At 42.7% G+C, this 17443-nt stretch overlaps 1 protein-coding gene across 1 annotated transcript; it reads right to left on the bottom strand.

Annotated features, from left to right (window-relative positions):
- Window positions 1-2481: 2481 nt before the first annotated feature.
- Window positions 2482-15898, bottom strand: ATP6AP2 (ATPase H+ transporting accessory protein 2). Its single transcript, XM_062000143.1, has 9 exons — window positions 15636-15898; window positions 12431-12561; window positions 9773-9901; window positions 7099-7194; window positions 6769-6906; window positions 6378-6431; window positions 5532-5681; window positions 4445-4561; window positions 2482-3614 (listed from the first exon to the last, which is right to left on the bottom strand). Exons 1-9 carry the CDS (start codon window positions 15874-15876, stop codon window positions 3420-3422), a joined length of 1251 nt encoding a protein of 416 aa, XP_061856127.1. The 5' UTR covers window positions 15877-15898; the 3' UTR covers window positions 2482-3419.
- Between the last annotated feature and the right edge of the window lie 1545 nt (window positions 15899-17443).

The following is a 17443-nucleotide window of genomic DNA, read 5'->3' as shown; positions in this document are numbered from 1 at the left end:
TGGAAAACAAAACTGGAGGTTTTTGTTCTCACTGTTGTTGTCTTCCTTCACAGAGCTTCATGTGACAGTTTCCTAGTAGCACCGAAACCAAAGGCTACAATTTCCGCTGTATCACATAAATCTTTTTATGTTTGGGATGATTAAAGGGAACGATCAACAGCAGGTCTAAGGGGACTGACAACACTTTCCTTCTAACTAACTGACTAATAAGCATGAAAAGGCTATTCCTGGCTCAGGGATGGTTACTGTAATTGCCTGTTTGATTAGCAGTGAAGGGCCAGTACTGTCATACAATGTAACAAGTCTTACTTCAATCCCACAAGCTAAGGCACAGTGGCTTTAGAGAGCTTGAAAAGTAGTTTGTGCTGCCCAAAGCACCTGGCATTTAAGAACTGGTGCACACTGGAGAGCTCCAAAGCATCTTTGGTCCCAGCTGTGGGCTTGCAGCCATGAGAATCAACAAATGTGGCACTGACATGAGAAGCAGGAATTCAGAAGTGCCCTTCAGAGCAATCTAAGATTAGTTTAAAATCAGAGGCTACAGCAGCAGCAAGCAGGTGAAGCAGAGCCGACCCGATGACCATCTCAATAGCAGCTCCTGCATTTCAAGAAACGCTAATGCTGCCAACTTCAGATTGATTCCAGTACAGCTACCTAGGCACACCTGGCCTGCAGGCAGTAAAGACTTGTACAATTCATTATACGGTCACTTTAAAACAAGCAGCTCCTGTAATACTCGGCACCAGCATCTGATGTGGGCTATTAATCTGATTAAACATCTGAATTAAGTAAACTAGGAAAGCATTAATTCAACATAGACCAGTAAGAAGCTCCGGTTGAAGTAAATCCTCACCCAACCTCTATAGCATGGCTAATTTTGTTTAAATTTAAGAACCTCACAGCCTCATGTTGCAAAAGCATTGGGAGTTGTAGTACTAAGCAGTTGCAACATGTTTTCTCTCTTTCTCTGTTTCCTTTCTTCAAATGCCTTGCTGAGACACTCTACAAAGCTGAAATTTTACTTACTTATTGCTGCTATAAGCAGGTGAGCTCTCTCCAACTTTCTGGTACTACAGTGCTTGGCTTACCAGAATCACAATGCAGTGTATTTTTACCCCAGAGGTACAGTGCTTCCACGCAACGGTGGTTCTTCAGCAAAAGTCCATCACACTAACACTTCCCATTTACCTTAAAATACCTGCAGCAGCTTTACTCTTGTTGCAGAGCTGAGCTCGTTTCTAGTTGCACACAGCATCATCTCAGCACATTTTGTGATCAGTATACTCGGTAGTAAAGAGGTTGCCATTGACCAGAAAGCTCACTCAGTAAGTATCAGAAATGGAGCTTAAGTATTTCCTCCAGGAATAAGGGAATTCATATAAAAAGACTCCACATGTCTGTCATTAGAAATTTCTGACAGTGACTTGAAAGGGGGAATGGAATATTGGTTTTTTTAAGAGTATTTTTACCATTTTAAGCCTCTTAGTGTAGTATTGGACAAGCAGAATCCCATTAAGTGCCTTACTCTATTTCAACTGCTGTGTGTCCAAGACAGCTGAAAACAATGCAAGTTCCTAAACATTCCCAGGGTGTTTACCCTTTGCATTGTGCAATCTGACAGTAATCTGACAGGGGTCGTTCTTCCTCCTGTCACCTACATCATTTAAGAATCATAATATTATCAAGAATCATAATAGAATCACCGGCTTCACGCCTGTCAAACAAGGTGATTGAGCCGTACTTTGTTTTCACAATAAAGTTGTACAGCTTCATCAGATGGATTTATCATCAAAACACTGCAAGTGTGTTACAAAATGTTCAATAATCAGACTGCACATTCTCATCAGAGAAACTAGAAGTACAACTCTTCCTTCCTATCTATTGATTTTAATTACCCAAATTAGCCTTAAGTGCCATTAAAAGTCATTTCAGATGATTGCAACATACACTAAACTGGATTTCCCGGACTTGGGTAAAGCTGCAGCATATTACTTGTGCTGAATGACACAAAGCATGGTCCAGGATCTCAGAGACATGAACAACTTCAACCCTTCCAAATCCAACATTCCCAATAAGTGAGACTAATTCAAAGAGCAGATCTTTTCTGGAAGTGGAACAAATCTCCCTTCACAATAGGGAAAGTTAAGCACATTAGAGGACAAGGAAATGAAAAAAAAAGGAGTTGCTGTAGTCTGGAAGAATTCCTTTACTGTAAGAACAAATGAATCTTGAGAAAGTTGCTAGTTCTAAATAAGATTCAAGCCAGAGCTAAACATCTCATTTTAACTAAACTCACTCTTTGCTTTAGGACAATCAATCCATACGAGGTGATGTTGAGCATTTCCTTTTGAAAGCCAATTAAAAGTGAACTGTTATCAGTCACCCTGTCACACACAGAGGGCTGCCAGCACTGACGCAGTTCAGCCCAGCTAACATGCGACAGAAGCAGCTGCGCTCCTAAGCCACAAAGAATAAAACACATTCCAGAACAACTGTTCTTTCCTTTATTGAACGGTTGAAGCAAGACTATAATCCAGGTATATTTAAATCAAGTGTTGGTCCACTCATCATCAAACAGAATTGATTTAAGGTTTTTTGCAATGACAACATCAACACAAATGGAAAGAGTGGGAAGCATCTGAAGAGGAACTTTCAACCGTACGTGACGTTAGAGCACGATCAGGCTGGTGCTGTGGTGATATTTAGAGCCTCTCCAGGGTACAGACCAGCCACACGAATGTTATTGACCTCCAAAGTGCTCAGGTTGCAGGTAAAGGATCCTTCTGCCCGCAGCTCACATCCGAGCCATCGGCATGAGATCCAAATGCCATTTGTGCCACTAGAATCGTAGTCTTGTGGAAATATTTGTGTATTTAGTATTTTCCTAAAGAATATTTACTATCCTCTCTGAAGTTACATATAGCCATTTATAAATATTTACATCAAACATTTACAACTGGTTCATAATATACAACACAACAATTTAGCTAGAATTTCTAATCTTCCAGTGTAAAAGTTTCAAACAACATGTTGCTATTGTAATTTCAATGTATCTGTTTTGCACACAGCCACAGGCAGTACAGGGCATTTCAAAAACTCATGTTACATGATAGAGAAAAAAGAATGGAATGATGTTACTTTAATAACAATTACGTTGGGGATTGATTTTTGTGGTGGGTTCTTGTTTTGGGGTATTTTTGTTTTTTAAACAAGCAGATTCCAATTTCTGCATCCCATCTGGTGCTACTACTAACATTTAAAATAGGCTTGATGGGGGGTGAGGGGGAAGAAATACTTAGAAATAAATACACCTTTAACAAAAAAAAGTCACAATTAACCATATGAGAATATTTGTTGTCCACAAAGCTTAAAGGAGACCTTACTCTTCATCATTTCCTTGAGTTGAAACCCAGTGCAGTTCAATCCATTCTTATCTTCTGATTTGTCATCCTGTAAATAATGCTGTCGTACCCAGGATCCATGTTCCAGAGGTTGTAGGAGATAACTATCACAGCTAAGGCAAGACCTATCATCATCCACAGAATAATGTTGAAGATTACAGAGTAGTTGTAGTTATATTGATAGGCAAGGTTATATGGGTTTTCTGTTGTGCTCTGCAATAAAGAAAATGGGTATTACTTCAAAGTTACCTTGCACAGGGTGAGCAATTCTGGTGAGCAATCTGAACAGCAGAGATGTGTCTGTCTAGACAATCCCAACGCTAGGACACAAAATCCAGAAGGGATGACGTGACTGACATCAATGGAACCCAGAGGAATGGGCTGATGGGAGCCTCAGGAAGCTCTGTGAGGAAGAATGCAAAGCCCTGTCCCTGGGACAGAATAACCCCACGTGGCAGCACAGGCTGGGGACTGAGCAGCTGGGCAGCAGCTCAGCACGGAGAGGTCTGGAGGTGTGGGTGGACAAGGTGAACAGGAGTCAGTGGTGAGCCCCTGCAATGACATGGGGCAAGCGTGGCCTGGGCTGCACATGGAGAGTAGGCAGCAAGTTAAGGATAATATTTTTTTTCCCCCTGTGCACTACTGTACCAGGGAGAAAAGGGCAGAAATGCCATTTCTAACAAGACATGGGGAAAAAGTTTTCACGGTGAAAGTGGTTAAGGCTTTGGAATAAGCTGTGCAGAGAGGCTGAGGGACTTCCAGCTGTGGGCTTCTCAAGAACTTAGCTGGACAAAGACCTGAGCAGCCTGATTAACTCCTAAATTAATCCTGCTCTGGGCAGTGGATCAGGCTAGATGACCTCCAGAAACCTTCTTCAACCTCAATGACTGCCTAACTAAGTGAGAATGAAGACAGGTAAGCCAACCTCCTCACACCCGTGCCTAAATCAGTGAGTATTCTAGTCCTTAAAAACAAAAATAACACACAAGTAAAGAAGTGATGCAGTTTAATAAATGACAGATAGAAAAGTATGCATCTACTACCTGTGAAGACTGGAGAATGGAACGACTCTTCCTTGTGAGGGGAGAATTAAATGTCTTTACAGCCACCACTTCTACTACTGCATTCCCACCATACAGATTAAACATCTCATCTGCAAACTGGAAAAGCAAAAGTGATTTAACTTAAAATCTCCTCCATAGCCAGAGATTAAATAGAGTTTTGTTAGCAAGATGTACTAAATCATAAGGTGTCAGCTTCAGGAATAAGCAGCTTATGGAAAGTTGTAAAAATTCACGCTATTTTAGAATTCCACTAAGGACGTGCCAACTTTCACCTGGTTTACAATATCTCTCTAAAACCACTCAACCACTGTTCAGCAGACTGTAACTTATTTGTGGGCTGAAGCTCATACTTCCATCCCTTTTACAAAAGGGCCCTTCACCATTCTAGTTTCCCAATTGTATGTCTGTTGGTTTAAAATGTATCCTTAGGTTCTCAACCTTCCACTTCACTGCAAAGAGGCCGAAGAGCAAGGTTTAGAGCAAATTGATGCTTTCATGCTCTTCCATCATGCTTTTTAAACTCTTAAAAGCAATTGGTCTTAATAAAGATTTTATCTAATGATTACATAAGACCTGCTAAAGAATTATTTTCTTGAGCACACTGATGGACAACAGCAGTTATTTTGGAGACTCTGAAATTCAGATCTATACAGCTTTGTGAGCAAGAGGAAACTAACCACTGTACACTGAGGAAAAGATACTTCCGAGAGACAGTTTTTGAGAGATATAGTGGCAGTTTTAAATGCAAGGTATTTAGGAAAAGCGAACATATCAAGTCACGTTGATGTATGTTTTCAATATATTCCTATTCCTTTATGCAAAATATCTAACACATTGCAGAATTGTGTCAACACTTTACAGAGTGACAAACTGTAGCACTTGACTTTACAACTAAAGAACTGCCATTTAAAAACCAAACAGTAAAAACAAGTATCAGGCAAGCCATCACTAATGAAGTGACAATTCAAAGCAGAAGACAGTCTATAAACTAACTCCCTTGTAGTTAACACAAAAAGTTATTTCCTTAGTGTTCTTGTGAGTTTCATTCAATAGGTAGAAAGCATACCTTTTGCAAAGAGTCTACAAGGATTTGAGAAGCATCCTTGAACTGCTGAGAGTCTTCCCCATATCGTTTTCCAATCTCTTCCAAACCAGACAGTTCCAGAGAATAGAGGTCTGGAGAATGATCTTTGGCTAAGTGCTTGTGTCGAGCCAGCTTTAGTGGAAACAAATTAGTTCATATACAGGTTACTTTAAAAACACATCTCACAAAATCAGTTTGCTGGGACTGAGGCTGGGATCCACAGCTTTAAGCTGCAGCTTAAAAGCATGAACAAACCCCAAAACCAAAAAAAAAAACCCAACTAAAAAACGAATCCTAAACCACAGCAACAAGGCAATAGCTTCTTAGCGAAAAGATCATAAGAATTAAAAGCTCATCCCTCCACTGGGACACGTCTATCACCATCACTGTTCACACTACAAAAGTCACTCCAGTCTTTTCAGATGAAATGCTATGGTGACATGTTGAAGTAAAACGGTGGACATTGCAAAGAACGTGTTCTTAACTGCCACTATACTTCTTACGTAAGAAAACAAGGAAAGCGCCAACAAAGTCTTCATTGAGTACTTCCTGTGCCTTTGACTATGGAAAAACAGCAGCTCAGAATTTCCCCTCTTCTCCCCAAACACAACAGAATACAAACTACAGGAGAGTCCTGTTCTCATTTTCTTCCATCAGTGATGGGGCTGATAGAAATCACTAGAGAACGCATTACATAACTGATGCAACCAGATGATGACACACTTGAACGTATACCACTGACTGCCAAGTATCCTGGCTATGGCTTCTCTACCTTTAATGAAATCTCTGAAGTTATTCACACAAGATGGGAAAACAAAAAAACCTTACCAGGCTTGTAATGTCACGCAGGACTTGTAGTTCTGACAGAAAAAGCAAGTCAACCTGGGTGAAGAGGCAGAAAGAGGGAGACACGGGTATTTCCTTTGATGAAACCAAAGTTAGGATGTCTCATTTTATCACAAATCTCAGTATTTTGTAACGGGTTATGTCTGTTACAGCATCAGAACGTGCTAGAAGCCAATTACTCTTTCAATAAAGTTACATAAAAAAAGAAATCTTATAACTTGGTTCCTAAAATTCAGTCACAAAAAATTAAGAGTGAGCTCAGCTAGGCATCAAGGGAGGGGTGGGGGCAGGGAGAAAAAAAGAAGAGCACAAGCTAACTAAAAATGTTAGGAAAAAAAATTGTTGAAGTTTGCACTGATTGAAATTTTTTTACCTCATTGTTTCTGCTGAGGGAGTTGAGAGGAAGGGAGCTGAGAATGGAATTGTCCTGGAACAAGCGGTTTCGCAGCTGGCGCAGCGTGACCGAGAGATCTTCAAACACAGAGTTTGCCTTGCCCACCATGTACACTCTCTGCAGGAACAGCCATTGTTTAACACAACATCATTTAGGTTTTGGTTCTTCTGATCACACTTTAATAATTAATCATCCTTGTAATCTCTCTCCAGTGCATAATATTTGATTTTCTTTTTGCTCCACCCACACAAGCGGAAAGAGGTTGCTCCTATTTAGAGCATGTGGAATGAGAAGCGAAGTGATACTCACTTCCTCGCTGGGAGCCAGCTGCAAGACCACAGGAGTTTCCTCAGAGAACAAAGTGTGAATAGCATTCGCAACACTGTCGAGACTGAAAGGAACAGCCTGGAAGGCAAAGTTTAGTTAGAGGTTTGGGTACAACAGGGCCTAACGATATAAAATGAGATAATTTGCTTAACTATAGAAGTCTGGAAAAATAGGACAACCTCTTTTTGGAAATATTATCACTTTGAGACAAGACTGTGAATAGCAAATGGTAAGAGAAAATATGCAAAACATGAACTGTGTATCTATGGTAGATATATTTTTAAGAACTCCAAGGGGCCGTGACTATGTACTCAAGAGGCTTATTTGAGCTAGGAGTACAGTCTTGTTTATCAGTAAAGTAAGACCAACATATACAGAAGCAATACAAAAAGGGAAACTAATCTTAATGCAAATGGAAAGTTATGAACTACAGAAAACTGATGAATGAAAACATACCAGCAAAAAGTCTGACTGCTGAAACAGCAAAGAAGAGAGCCACATAAAGTACTAAGAACATAAGAAATCCTAGCACAGAATAGTGCCATTACTGGCACAGTAGTAAGACTATCAGCTTTTTTAAACACTTATTTCTGGGTTTTGATCTAAAAAGAAATGGAATGGTACATTTCCATTCATTAGTTAAGAACATTAAAAAAGTTATCTTTTCCAATAAATTTTTGCAAGTCTTTAAACTAGGATAATTTATACCCATCAGTGGTAAACATGGACTGACAATCATTTGAAGCTACTCTTGAATATCAGGGAACCAGTACTTTGCCAGCACACGTTTGAGGCAGTTCATTCAAAGCCAGTTCAAAGCAGTTAACTGAACTAAGTAAAGCTTAGGAATATTAATGCCTATTAATGGGAAATAAAGAAAATATGAACTAGGTACACAGCAGAACTTCATCAAAGCTACAAATGCAAACATGACTGAAAATTTCCAGTTTACTTCATCTTTCCTCAAGTTAGCAATGCCTGCAGAGTCAGGTGCAGCTGGGCAAGTTTTGGTCCAGATACCATTTCAGCAATGCCAGCATGTAACTGTGCCTGAACTAGGAAGTTGTGCTTGAAAGCTGATGCGAAAGCAGATCTGCAGTAGGCTGAATTTGACCCGAGTTCAATGTAAAGCTACATAACGTTCCAATTAAACACTGGTGTTTTGAGATAGAGTAAAAGACCAAGAGCTCTAGAAGTAATTTAATAAGGAACTCATCATCTCATCTTAGGGTGTCAATACTAAAGAAAACATTCTTCAACACTGCCACTGATGATTCCACAGCTTGACTGAAATAAAATGATATACAGCAATTCTGAACAGGAGCAGAGCAGCTGCACAGAACCAAAATGTGTGGTAAACTGATGCAAAACAGGCAGATATGGAACAAACTAACTAGAAGTAACCTGAAAAAAAGTTATTTGAAAAGAGTTTGTGGGTTTATGCTGAACAAACAACAGCTCAATAAGACGAAGTGGCTTAATACTGCAGCAGAAGGCATTAAAGCAGACAATGTATTTAATAAAGGAGGAGGAGGCATTGTAGAGTCACCAGTCATTTGTAAGTTACCATGTTCCTGTTAAGACCTATGTGGACAAAAATCATATGACAGAAAAGGCAGTGGCTGTAAATTTAAAACCAGGAAATTCTATTTTAACATAGGAAACTAGGCTCTTTTACAGTAAGGGTGGTCAAATACTGGCACAGGTAGCCCAGAGACATTGTGGAGTCTCCACCTGTGGAAGACATTCAAAAGCCTGCTCTAGCTGACCCTGCTTGCTCAAGGGGACTTGAGGATTTTTAAGAGATCCCTTCCGACCTAAATGATTCTGCAATGCTGTGACAAGTGTGAAAAAAAGAATCTCAGAAAAGACACAATGACAGGTAATGTTGATTGTTCTTCTCTTTTTGATATAGTATAATTGAGTTGCACCTCAAAGTGCTATACTTCACTCTAGTATTTGAAGAAAGAGACTGCTTAGAGAATGATACAGTTCATTAAAGTACCAACATAACAGAAAAACGTTAGCACACACAGACAGTTGAAGAAAAAAAAAGTTAAGTCATTTCATAGGATGGTAGGGGTTGGAAGGGACCTTTAGAGGTCATCTAGTCCAACCCCCGCTGCAGAAGCAGGTTCACCTAGATCAGGTCACATAGGAACATGTCCAGACAGGTCTTGAAGACCTCCAAGGAAGGAGACTCCATAACCCCTCTGGGCAGCCTGTGCCACTGCTCCCTCACTCTCACACTGAAATAGTTTTTTCTTAAGTGCTCATAGTCAGAATCATTAACATGGGAAACAGTGGATTCTCTGCCTCTTGGTACAAACAGGTTAAAACTAGATGCCTTTCAAGCAGATCATGCTTTGGTCAAACAAGTTACTGAATCCAACACAGGAAGGTCTGGACAATCTTAAAGGCCTCTCACCTTGTATAGGAGTCTGACTGGTTTATTTATTTACACAGCCTGATTCATTGTTCCAGGAGAGAATGTGAACTTCAAGTGAAGTAAGAAGTGAACATTAGGAAGAGAGTCATGCACTTCACATGGTTGGACTCAATGATCTTAAAGGTCTTTTCAAACTGTAATGATTCTATGATTCATTACAACGAGTGTCACAGAAATTGCACAACAGTTCCAAACACAGATACTTACATTCTCAATAGGGTAAGAAATCTTTTTCACAGGCAATGTCAGCTTGTCTACTCCTTTCACTGTTACCAGCACAGTAGCTCGTGGTCTGTGAAACAGATCACCCACAGCAAGCCCAGGCCAAGGAAGGTCCTATAAAAAAAAAACCAATAAAAATCCTTGTATTTTATGGGGAGAAAGAGAGGCACCCTCCCCCATCACTACAGTAAAATAACCCTATCTTGTTAATACCTCTGCAGGACAGCCTATTGGAAACTTCATGGGAAAGTAAGATAACACTAGAATGCCTTTTATCTTGAATAATTCTGTCTCAAGTTAACCATGAAAAAAAACGTTAGTTTAAAAGCTGTCAGTAACTTCACAGCAAAGTCTGCGCTGAGAAGGAACTGCGCATATGGGATACAACAAGAGCTATTTCACATAGTTTCTATTTAATAAGTGAAGGCTGAACTTCCAAAACAAAACCAAAACATGAAAACAAAACTCAAAACCAAGCCCTTTTGCAAAACACCATAGAAATAGATTTAGGCACATTAAAACACTTAACATCTTGGTATTTTCAGGAACAGAAAGAAATGGGCTGGAAAAAGGGAGGGGGCTGTCAAATGTACCAACAGTCTACTAATTTAAAACTTTAACATTTGCACAGAAATGTAAAAAGATTCCTTAGTAGCTTACTATGGTTCAACATCAGTAAGAGCACAGTGAAGGTGACCTGCCTTGTTTATTCATGCACAAAATACAAATTCATCTATTTGCAATGAATTCAGACCTGTTTCTCCATCCACGCAAAAGACGCGGCTGCCTGTTTAACTTTCACATGACCAATTTATTTGGATTTTAGAATTAAATATCATTGATGTTATGATCTATATCACCTCAAAGAAACAAAACAAAAATATTTTAAAGCATCATCATGGACAAAAAAAAGCAGTTCCATTTTCTCCTGCTTTAATAGAGGAATGCTTTTGAGGAACCTCAATATAATGCAATAGGAAGTCAGTTTCTGTTCCTTAACTACAGCCTTGATGTAAACTGCAAAATGAACATTTGGGCCCTGCAGTACTCTCCATACCAGACCTAGAAGTTGCAACACAGTGATCTCTGCCTTAATGAGAATAGCAACAATCTTAAGTCTCAGGGCTTAACAGAAGAGTAATTTGAAGACCTCCTTCCCTGTCTGCTTCTAGGATTTGAAATAATACTAACAGAGAACTACTTCTAAAGGATGCTATGGACCCCTTGTAGCAAATGAATTCTAAGCTTTGGCAAAGGCACAGAGCAAGTACTGAAATACTTTCTTCCATGATAACCATATTATACCTCCAGATAACCAATGTACCAAAAGTCAAATGCTCAAAATGGGCCAAACTCCACTGTTTTGCTCCGAGTGTAATGACAAAAACCCACTCCATAACTAACTGATGGCAATATATTTTCAGGCACGTCCCAAAACACAGGCTAAACAGACTGCATTCAAAAAACTTATCAGACCTCTTGCCGAGCTGCAGCACAGAAGAAATGGGAATCAGCCTCCCCCACCAGCAGTGTCAGAATATCCCAGCTTGTAGCCTTGAATGTCTGGCTGCACACAGACACTGCTAGAGATGCCTGACTACTACACTTTCTGCTTCAACAGCCACTCTTCCATGCCGAAGCTCAGGAAAGACGGAATCAACCCAAGGGCTCCTACTCACATGCCCCACTTTAAACATCACTAAAGCTACATTCAAAAACATAATTCGAGGAAAGGCTGTGGGAACTGGGACTGTTTAGTCTGGAGAAGAGGAAATTGAGGGGAGATCTTGTTAAAATTTATAAACATCTGAAGGGTGGGTGTCAGGAGGTTGGGGCATCCCTTTTTCCTATAGTAGCTAGCACCAGAACAAGGGGTAATGGGATGAAGCTGAACACAAAAAGTTCCACTTAAATATATGAAAAAACTCTTTCACTGTGAGGGTGAGGGAGCAGTGGCACAGGCTGCCCAGAGGGGTTGTGGAGTCTCCTTCCTTGGAGGTCAAGACCCACCTGGACATGTTCCTATGTGACCTGATCTAGGTGAACCTGCTTCTGCAGGGGGTTTGGACCAGATGATCTCTAAAGCTCCCTTCCAATCCCTGCCATTCTATGATTCTAATTGGGAAAACACTACCAGAAATTAGGTCTTAAAGTCTTAGGATTATTTCTTAAATGTCCAGTCTACTTGCCTTTATTAAGTATGCTTGCTGATCTGACAAAATATCTGCCTAGCCAAGCCCTTTCTCACTACCTCCAGAGTACCCAAGAGCAGAGTACTACACATAGCTCATAGGCAAGAAACGACAGTGGCTTCCACAGGTTCTCAGTAGGTGACCACAGATGACGGGAGGAATACAGCATGTATTTGGGTCTCAGAGGAACTGAAGAATAGCAGTGTAAAGACTCCTTAGGCTTACTTCCTTCTATAGCCGATGATTCAAATTAGCCAGCGAGTGCAGCCTCTTACTGCTCATATGACTGATGGAGCTCTACGCTTGGAAGCCACACTCTGACAAGTCATGCATTCCTCAAGACAAACAAGGTGATATTTTATATATTCCAGCACATGACAGGAAGACTTGCACATTAGGGAAGTAGGCCTGAAGTTTTAGAAGCGTTTCAAAATGAAGACTTGAAACGTACTTCTTCAACAGAAAAGCCCATGGTTAAGGCAGCTACATCCGGGATCCGCTCGCCAGGAATGGGCCAACTTCCATCTCGAAAGACAACGGACTGAGGCGATCGTAACACGCTAAATTCATCACCGCATACACCTAAAAAAGCAAACGCAAGAAGTTGTCAGAGTCCTTGCAGTCTCGCCCTTACATTACACAGAAAAAGAACACATTTGAGCTTCCATCCCTTCTTCCTCCCTCTCATGTATATCAGTTTATCTGTCACAAGTAACAAGAGCAGATCATTGTAACGCTCTGTAATACAAAATACAGTTTCTACAGAGTAATGACTAAGGACGGACAATCCCACCTCAATAAAAAGCAGGACAATTTTTCAAGCAACAGTACAGAACAATTTTGTCTACCCTTTAGCAGGTTGTGAACAGTGTTCGAGCAGTTTAGACCTGGTAAAGCTAACTCTCACTAGAGCCAGGCAGACTCCAAAATCCTGTTAGTTCACAAGCAGCTATGCACCAACACAGCTCTGTGTGCTTCCAGGACAGCTTGGTGTAACACCTTCTCATGGAGACAACAGTCTGAGCCACTGAATGCAGAGCCAGAAGGATCAGCAGAGTTTGTCAGTGCTGGCTTAAACAGAGCACTGCCAGGAACAAGCTGGCTTCTGCAGAACAGCTCCGGTGTCTCATCTCTGCCTTCTCAATCACATGATGTTGTGAAATGGTTTTCTTCCTTGGATGAAGGACTTAAACAGACCGTGTAAAGCCACAATCTGCAATACTTCATGTTGTTTTTTCACTTATTTGGGACCCCCCCTCAACTCTCTTCCCCATTTCACTTAGCTTGAATAGCAAAGTTGACTAAAAGCATATTGCTAAACTGTTACGATGACAGTAATTTACTGTGTAATAAAGTCAGAAAAGACTCCACAGACATAAGAGATGGGCTTATTTCAACCTAGATGCCTGTTTTGAAGTCACACAAGCATAACTGCAATACTGCGTACACAAACACTCATCTAAATAAATTTCAAGACTTAGTTTGTGTATATAAGCAGAAACAGGCAGGGGCATTGCCCCAAATGAGTGTAGGTTCATAGAATGGTAGGGGTTAAAAGGGACCTTTAGAGATCATCTAGTCAACCCCTAATTTTTTAAGGTTTCTAACAAACAACTAATCTGGCAAAAGACTGAAGAAAAATCAAGTAATAAATATTTGCAGGCCATCCAAGCTGATGTTCTAATTATACAATCAGACCGATCACATACTTCAAAAGTTACATGAATAAGATAACTGTCAAAAGAAAACAGAAGCATTTAATCGTATGGCCACTGAAATTTAGTTACCAATCTAAGCAGCTACGCACAACAGTTCTCCATGGTATTTTCAAATCTAAAGGCTATTTACAAAAATAACACAATAGTAAACTGATGCACAGTTACAGTCTTCCTTAACATTAACTTGGGCAATGTGACCTTGAAGATGCTGTTTTAAAGTCAGGGTCACAACCCTGCATATCAATGTTGACAGTAAACCTGAGCTATGTTATGATAAACATACTAAAGGAACTGGGATGCAGGTTACGGAAGGGTGGAAAAAGGAAGCAAACAGGCAAAACCAGCAAATGTATATGGAGAAGATTCAAGTCTTTTTTGTTGTAAATTGATAGGTGTTTGTTATTGTGTGGTTTAGCCCCAGATGCAACTAAGCACCATGCAGCTGCTCACTCACCCCAACCCTTTGCAGGGGGAGCAGGAGGAGAATGAGGGGGTAAAAAAAAAAAAGCAAAATTCATGGGATAATAATAGTTCAATAAATCAAATTAAATAAAATATAATAACCACAATAATTATAATGTACAATAATAATAGTGATTAAAAGGAATACAATAAAGGGAGATAAATAATACACTGCATAAGCCCTGCTCGGCAATAACTAAAACACACCTGTATTACTAACACTGTTTTTCAGCACAAACCCAAAACACAGACTACCAGGAAGAAAGTTAACCCTATCCCAGCCAAACCCATGACAATTGGATGGCCTGCTATCAATTTTAATGGTATATAAACCCTTATTTTGAAGGGCAGATGTGTTTCCAGGCCAATTTGCTTAAGAAGGAATTTACAAAATTGGTACAAATATTTTTGCTCAGTCTGTAGGACTTCACTTGCTGCTCTCCACAAGGCTATAAGACAGTCACACATGGTATTTCAGATAAGTTATCTTACTTGGGATGAGACTATTTAGATGGATAACAGTAGAGCATTACCTTTTCCAATGAAATTTGCATTGCTAGACTTGTTCAAGGTCTCAATGATTACAACTGAATTTGAACTTGGGAAGTCAAGCCACTTCCTCAGACACACACTCTAACTGCTTGACCATAACACCCCACTGAGGCTCATAAGTGGGAAAGCCTGAATTCTGAGATGCAATTCATCCCCCATACAGAATACTTCATCAAACTTCTACCTTACCCAAATCGTACGTCAGTGGCACTTTGACTCTTACAGGCCTTTGTGAGGCTGGACTAAGAACTAAGGTATACTGAGCAAAAAATCTACTTATGAGGCCTGGAAGCCTGAAGTGCAGATGGTGAGCCGGAATCACAACAAATGACAAGACTCCAGCCATCACTGAGACAGAGGCGCAAATTGGTCCTCCCAGAAGGCAGCGTAGTTCTAATGGCCACACACAGCCCTTCGCTCAGAATGGAGAAGGAAGCCTCCTCGCACAGCGCCCGCAGGCGGCAGCCGCTGCTGAAGGGGCAGCCCTCCGCTCTCGCCCTCTAGTCCTGAAGCCGCGGGCGTCCACCCTACCCGCCCCCGCCATACACACACATTACCCCCACCATTGCCCCCTGAGCGCTGCCCACGGTGGGGGGCGGGGGGATTGACGCCCCGGGGCTGTCTGAGGGGTTCGTCCCCTCCGAGTGCATGAGGCGCCAACCACGCCGGCCCGGGGCCGCGCCTTCCTCGCGCACCCCGGGTCACCCCCGACACACGCTACCCCGCAAAGCTCACGCGTCTCCCTCCTCCCCCCCTAGCTCGCGTGCTCCCCTTCCCCCTTCCCCAGTCGCTGCGGCCGAGCTGGCCCCGAGGCGCGCGGCCGCCCCTTCCCCCTCCAGCGTCCCTCCGCAGCGGCTACGCAGCGCAGCCCTCCCCTCCCGCCGCCGCAGCTCCCCAACGCCGGCACGACCCCAAGTCGCTCACCGGCGAGACAAGCCGATGTCACCAGCGCCGCCACCTCCAGTACCCAGTTAACCCCACCGCGCCGCCCCATGTCGGCCACCGCCGCCGGGAAAACGCCGGGCCGCACCGCCGGACAGAGAACCCTCGACCAAGCACTCCGCCCACCGGGGAGTGCTGACGGACAACGGCTGCGGCCAATCCGCAGGTGTAATTCGGGGCGGTTGGGCGGGCCTCTGCGGGAGGGACTGGCGGCACTGACCATGCGCCAGCGGAGCCCACCCCCACCTGTCACGGGGCTCACCGGTCAGCTGAGACACTGTCCCGCCCCGCGGGGGGGAGGGAGGGGGCGGGGTCTTGTCTTGAGTGGCGTTTGCGCTTGGCCAATCAAATCGTGGGAGATCCCTGCGTCATTTTCCTCTCTGGGCCGTCAATGCAGAGGGGAGGGGTGAGGAGGCGGAGCCTCGCGGCACTGAGTTGACGGCTGCTTCGGCCAATCGCAGCGCGAGAGATCGGCGCCATGGCATTCGGCGGAGGCGCGGGGGGAGGGACGGGCTCTGACTGACAGGTGCCCAAGGCGCTTGGTCCACTGTGGTCGCACCTGGATAACCAGGGATCTTGGAACTACGAGCCCCTACCTCAGCCCTTGCCCTTGCCTCCTGCCCCAGTCTTGGCATCGCCTCTACCCGCACCCCTCAATGGCTGAGGCAGTCCCAGGCGAAAGGCTGCGGAAACTGGGGGGGCTGTTTAGTCTAGAATAGAGGAGACTGAGGGGAGATCTTATTAACATATACAAGTATCGAAATGGTGGGTATCAGGAGGCTGGGACATCCCTTTTTTCTGTAGTAGCTAACAACAGGACAAGGGGTAATGGGTTGAAGCTGGAACACAAAAAGTTCCACTTAAACATAAGAAAAAACTATTTCACTGTTTGGGTGAGGGAGCCATGGCACAGGCTGCCCAGGGAGGATGTGGAGTCTCCTTCCTTGGAGGTCTTCAAGACCCACCTGGACATGTTCCTATGTGACCTGATCTAGGTGAACCTGCTTCTGCAAGGGGGTTGGACTAGATGGTTTCTAAAGGTCCCTTCCAACTCCTACCATTCCATGATTCTATGCCACTCTGGTAGTGCATTTGGTGCACCAGGAGGAGGCACAGAGGGAAGGACAGGAATCCATGTTAAAGGTGGAGTTACCCTAACAAGAGAGCTTGTTTTGGGTGGGGAAGGATAGCTGTTGTCGGTTTTCTTTCTTTGGCCCTTTTTCCTGGGGTTTGAAATAATAAAGTAATTTCTGTGTGTTTCTGCCCGTCTCCTGCCTCAACCTCTGAAAGGCAAGCAAAGAACTGAGTCAGCAAGTTTGGCACCTCCATATAGTTTGTAGTTTGGGTATTTATGTGGGAAGCTGCCTTCGAGGTCTTGCTTGGGTTCATTAAGCTAGTGAGGGTTTATTAAGCTGGCGAAGGAGAGAGGCCGAAGTGTTTGGAAAATCCTTGACAGCTTCCCTGAAGGTTTGTTGTTGAGAATGGTTACAGTAGCTTACTCACTCCCTGCTCCAGCCATGCTCATTTCACTTCATCTGCTCTTGCTTGTGATAGAAACAGGCAGCTGGGCGCATGCTATTCAGTGTATTCCTGTAATACACCATGACCAATCAAGTTGCAAGTACTTCTTGGGGTCTTTGTATGCTACTAGGCTCAGGGGTCTTGATGAGGCTCTCTGCAAGGCAAGGCAGAGAAACCTGGGCTTTGAGGGTGAATTTTCATGTAGTATGAAGGTTAAAACCTCCACTTCATTGCAGAGAACATCCTATAAGCAAGACTGTAATTTCTGT

Source organism: Colius striatus, chromosome 1 (genome assembly GCF_028858725.1).
Source record: "Colius striatus isolate bColStr4 chromosome 1, bColStr4.1.hap1, whole genome shotgun sequence".
Taxonomy (NCBI): Eukaryota; Metazoa; Chordata; class Aves; order Coliiformes; family Coliidae; genus Colius; species Colius striatus.
Note: the sequence above shows the minus strand (reverse complement) of the source record. Positions and strands in the feature narration are given on the sequence as shown.

Excerpts from the sequence above, each read along its gene's own strand:
- ATP6AP2 (XM_062000143.1), bottom strand. The coding sequence starts at position 15,876 with ATGGTCAGTGCCGCCAGTCCCTCCCGCAGAGGCCCGCCCAACCGCCCC. Across the intron at positions 12,562-15,635 it reads GACATCGGCTTGTCTCGCCG|GTGTATGCGGTGATGAATTT; the intron begins GTGAGCGACTTG and ends TTGCTTTTTTAG. Across the intron at positions 4,562-5,531 it reads TTGTAGACTCTTTGCAAAAG|TTTGCAGATGAGATGTTTAA; the intron begins GTATGCTTTCTA and ends TTGCTTTTCCAG.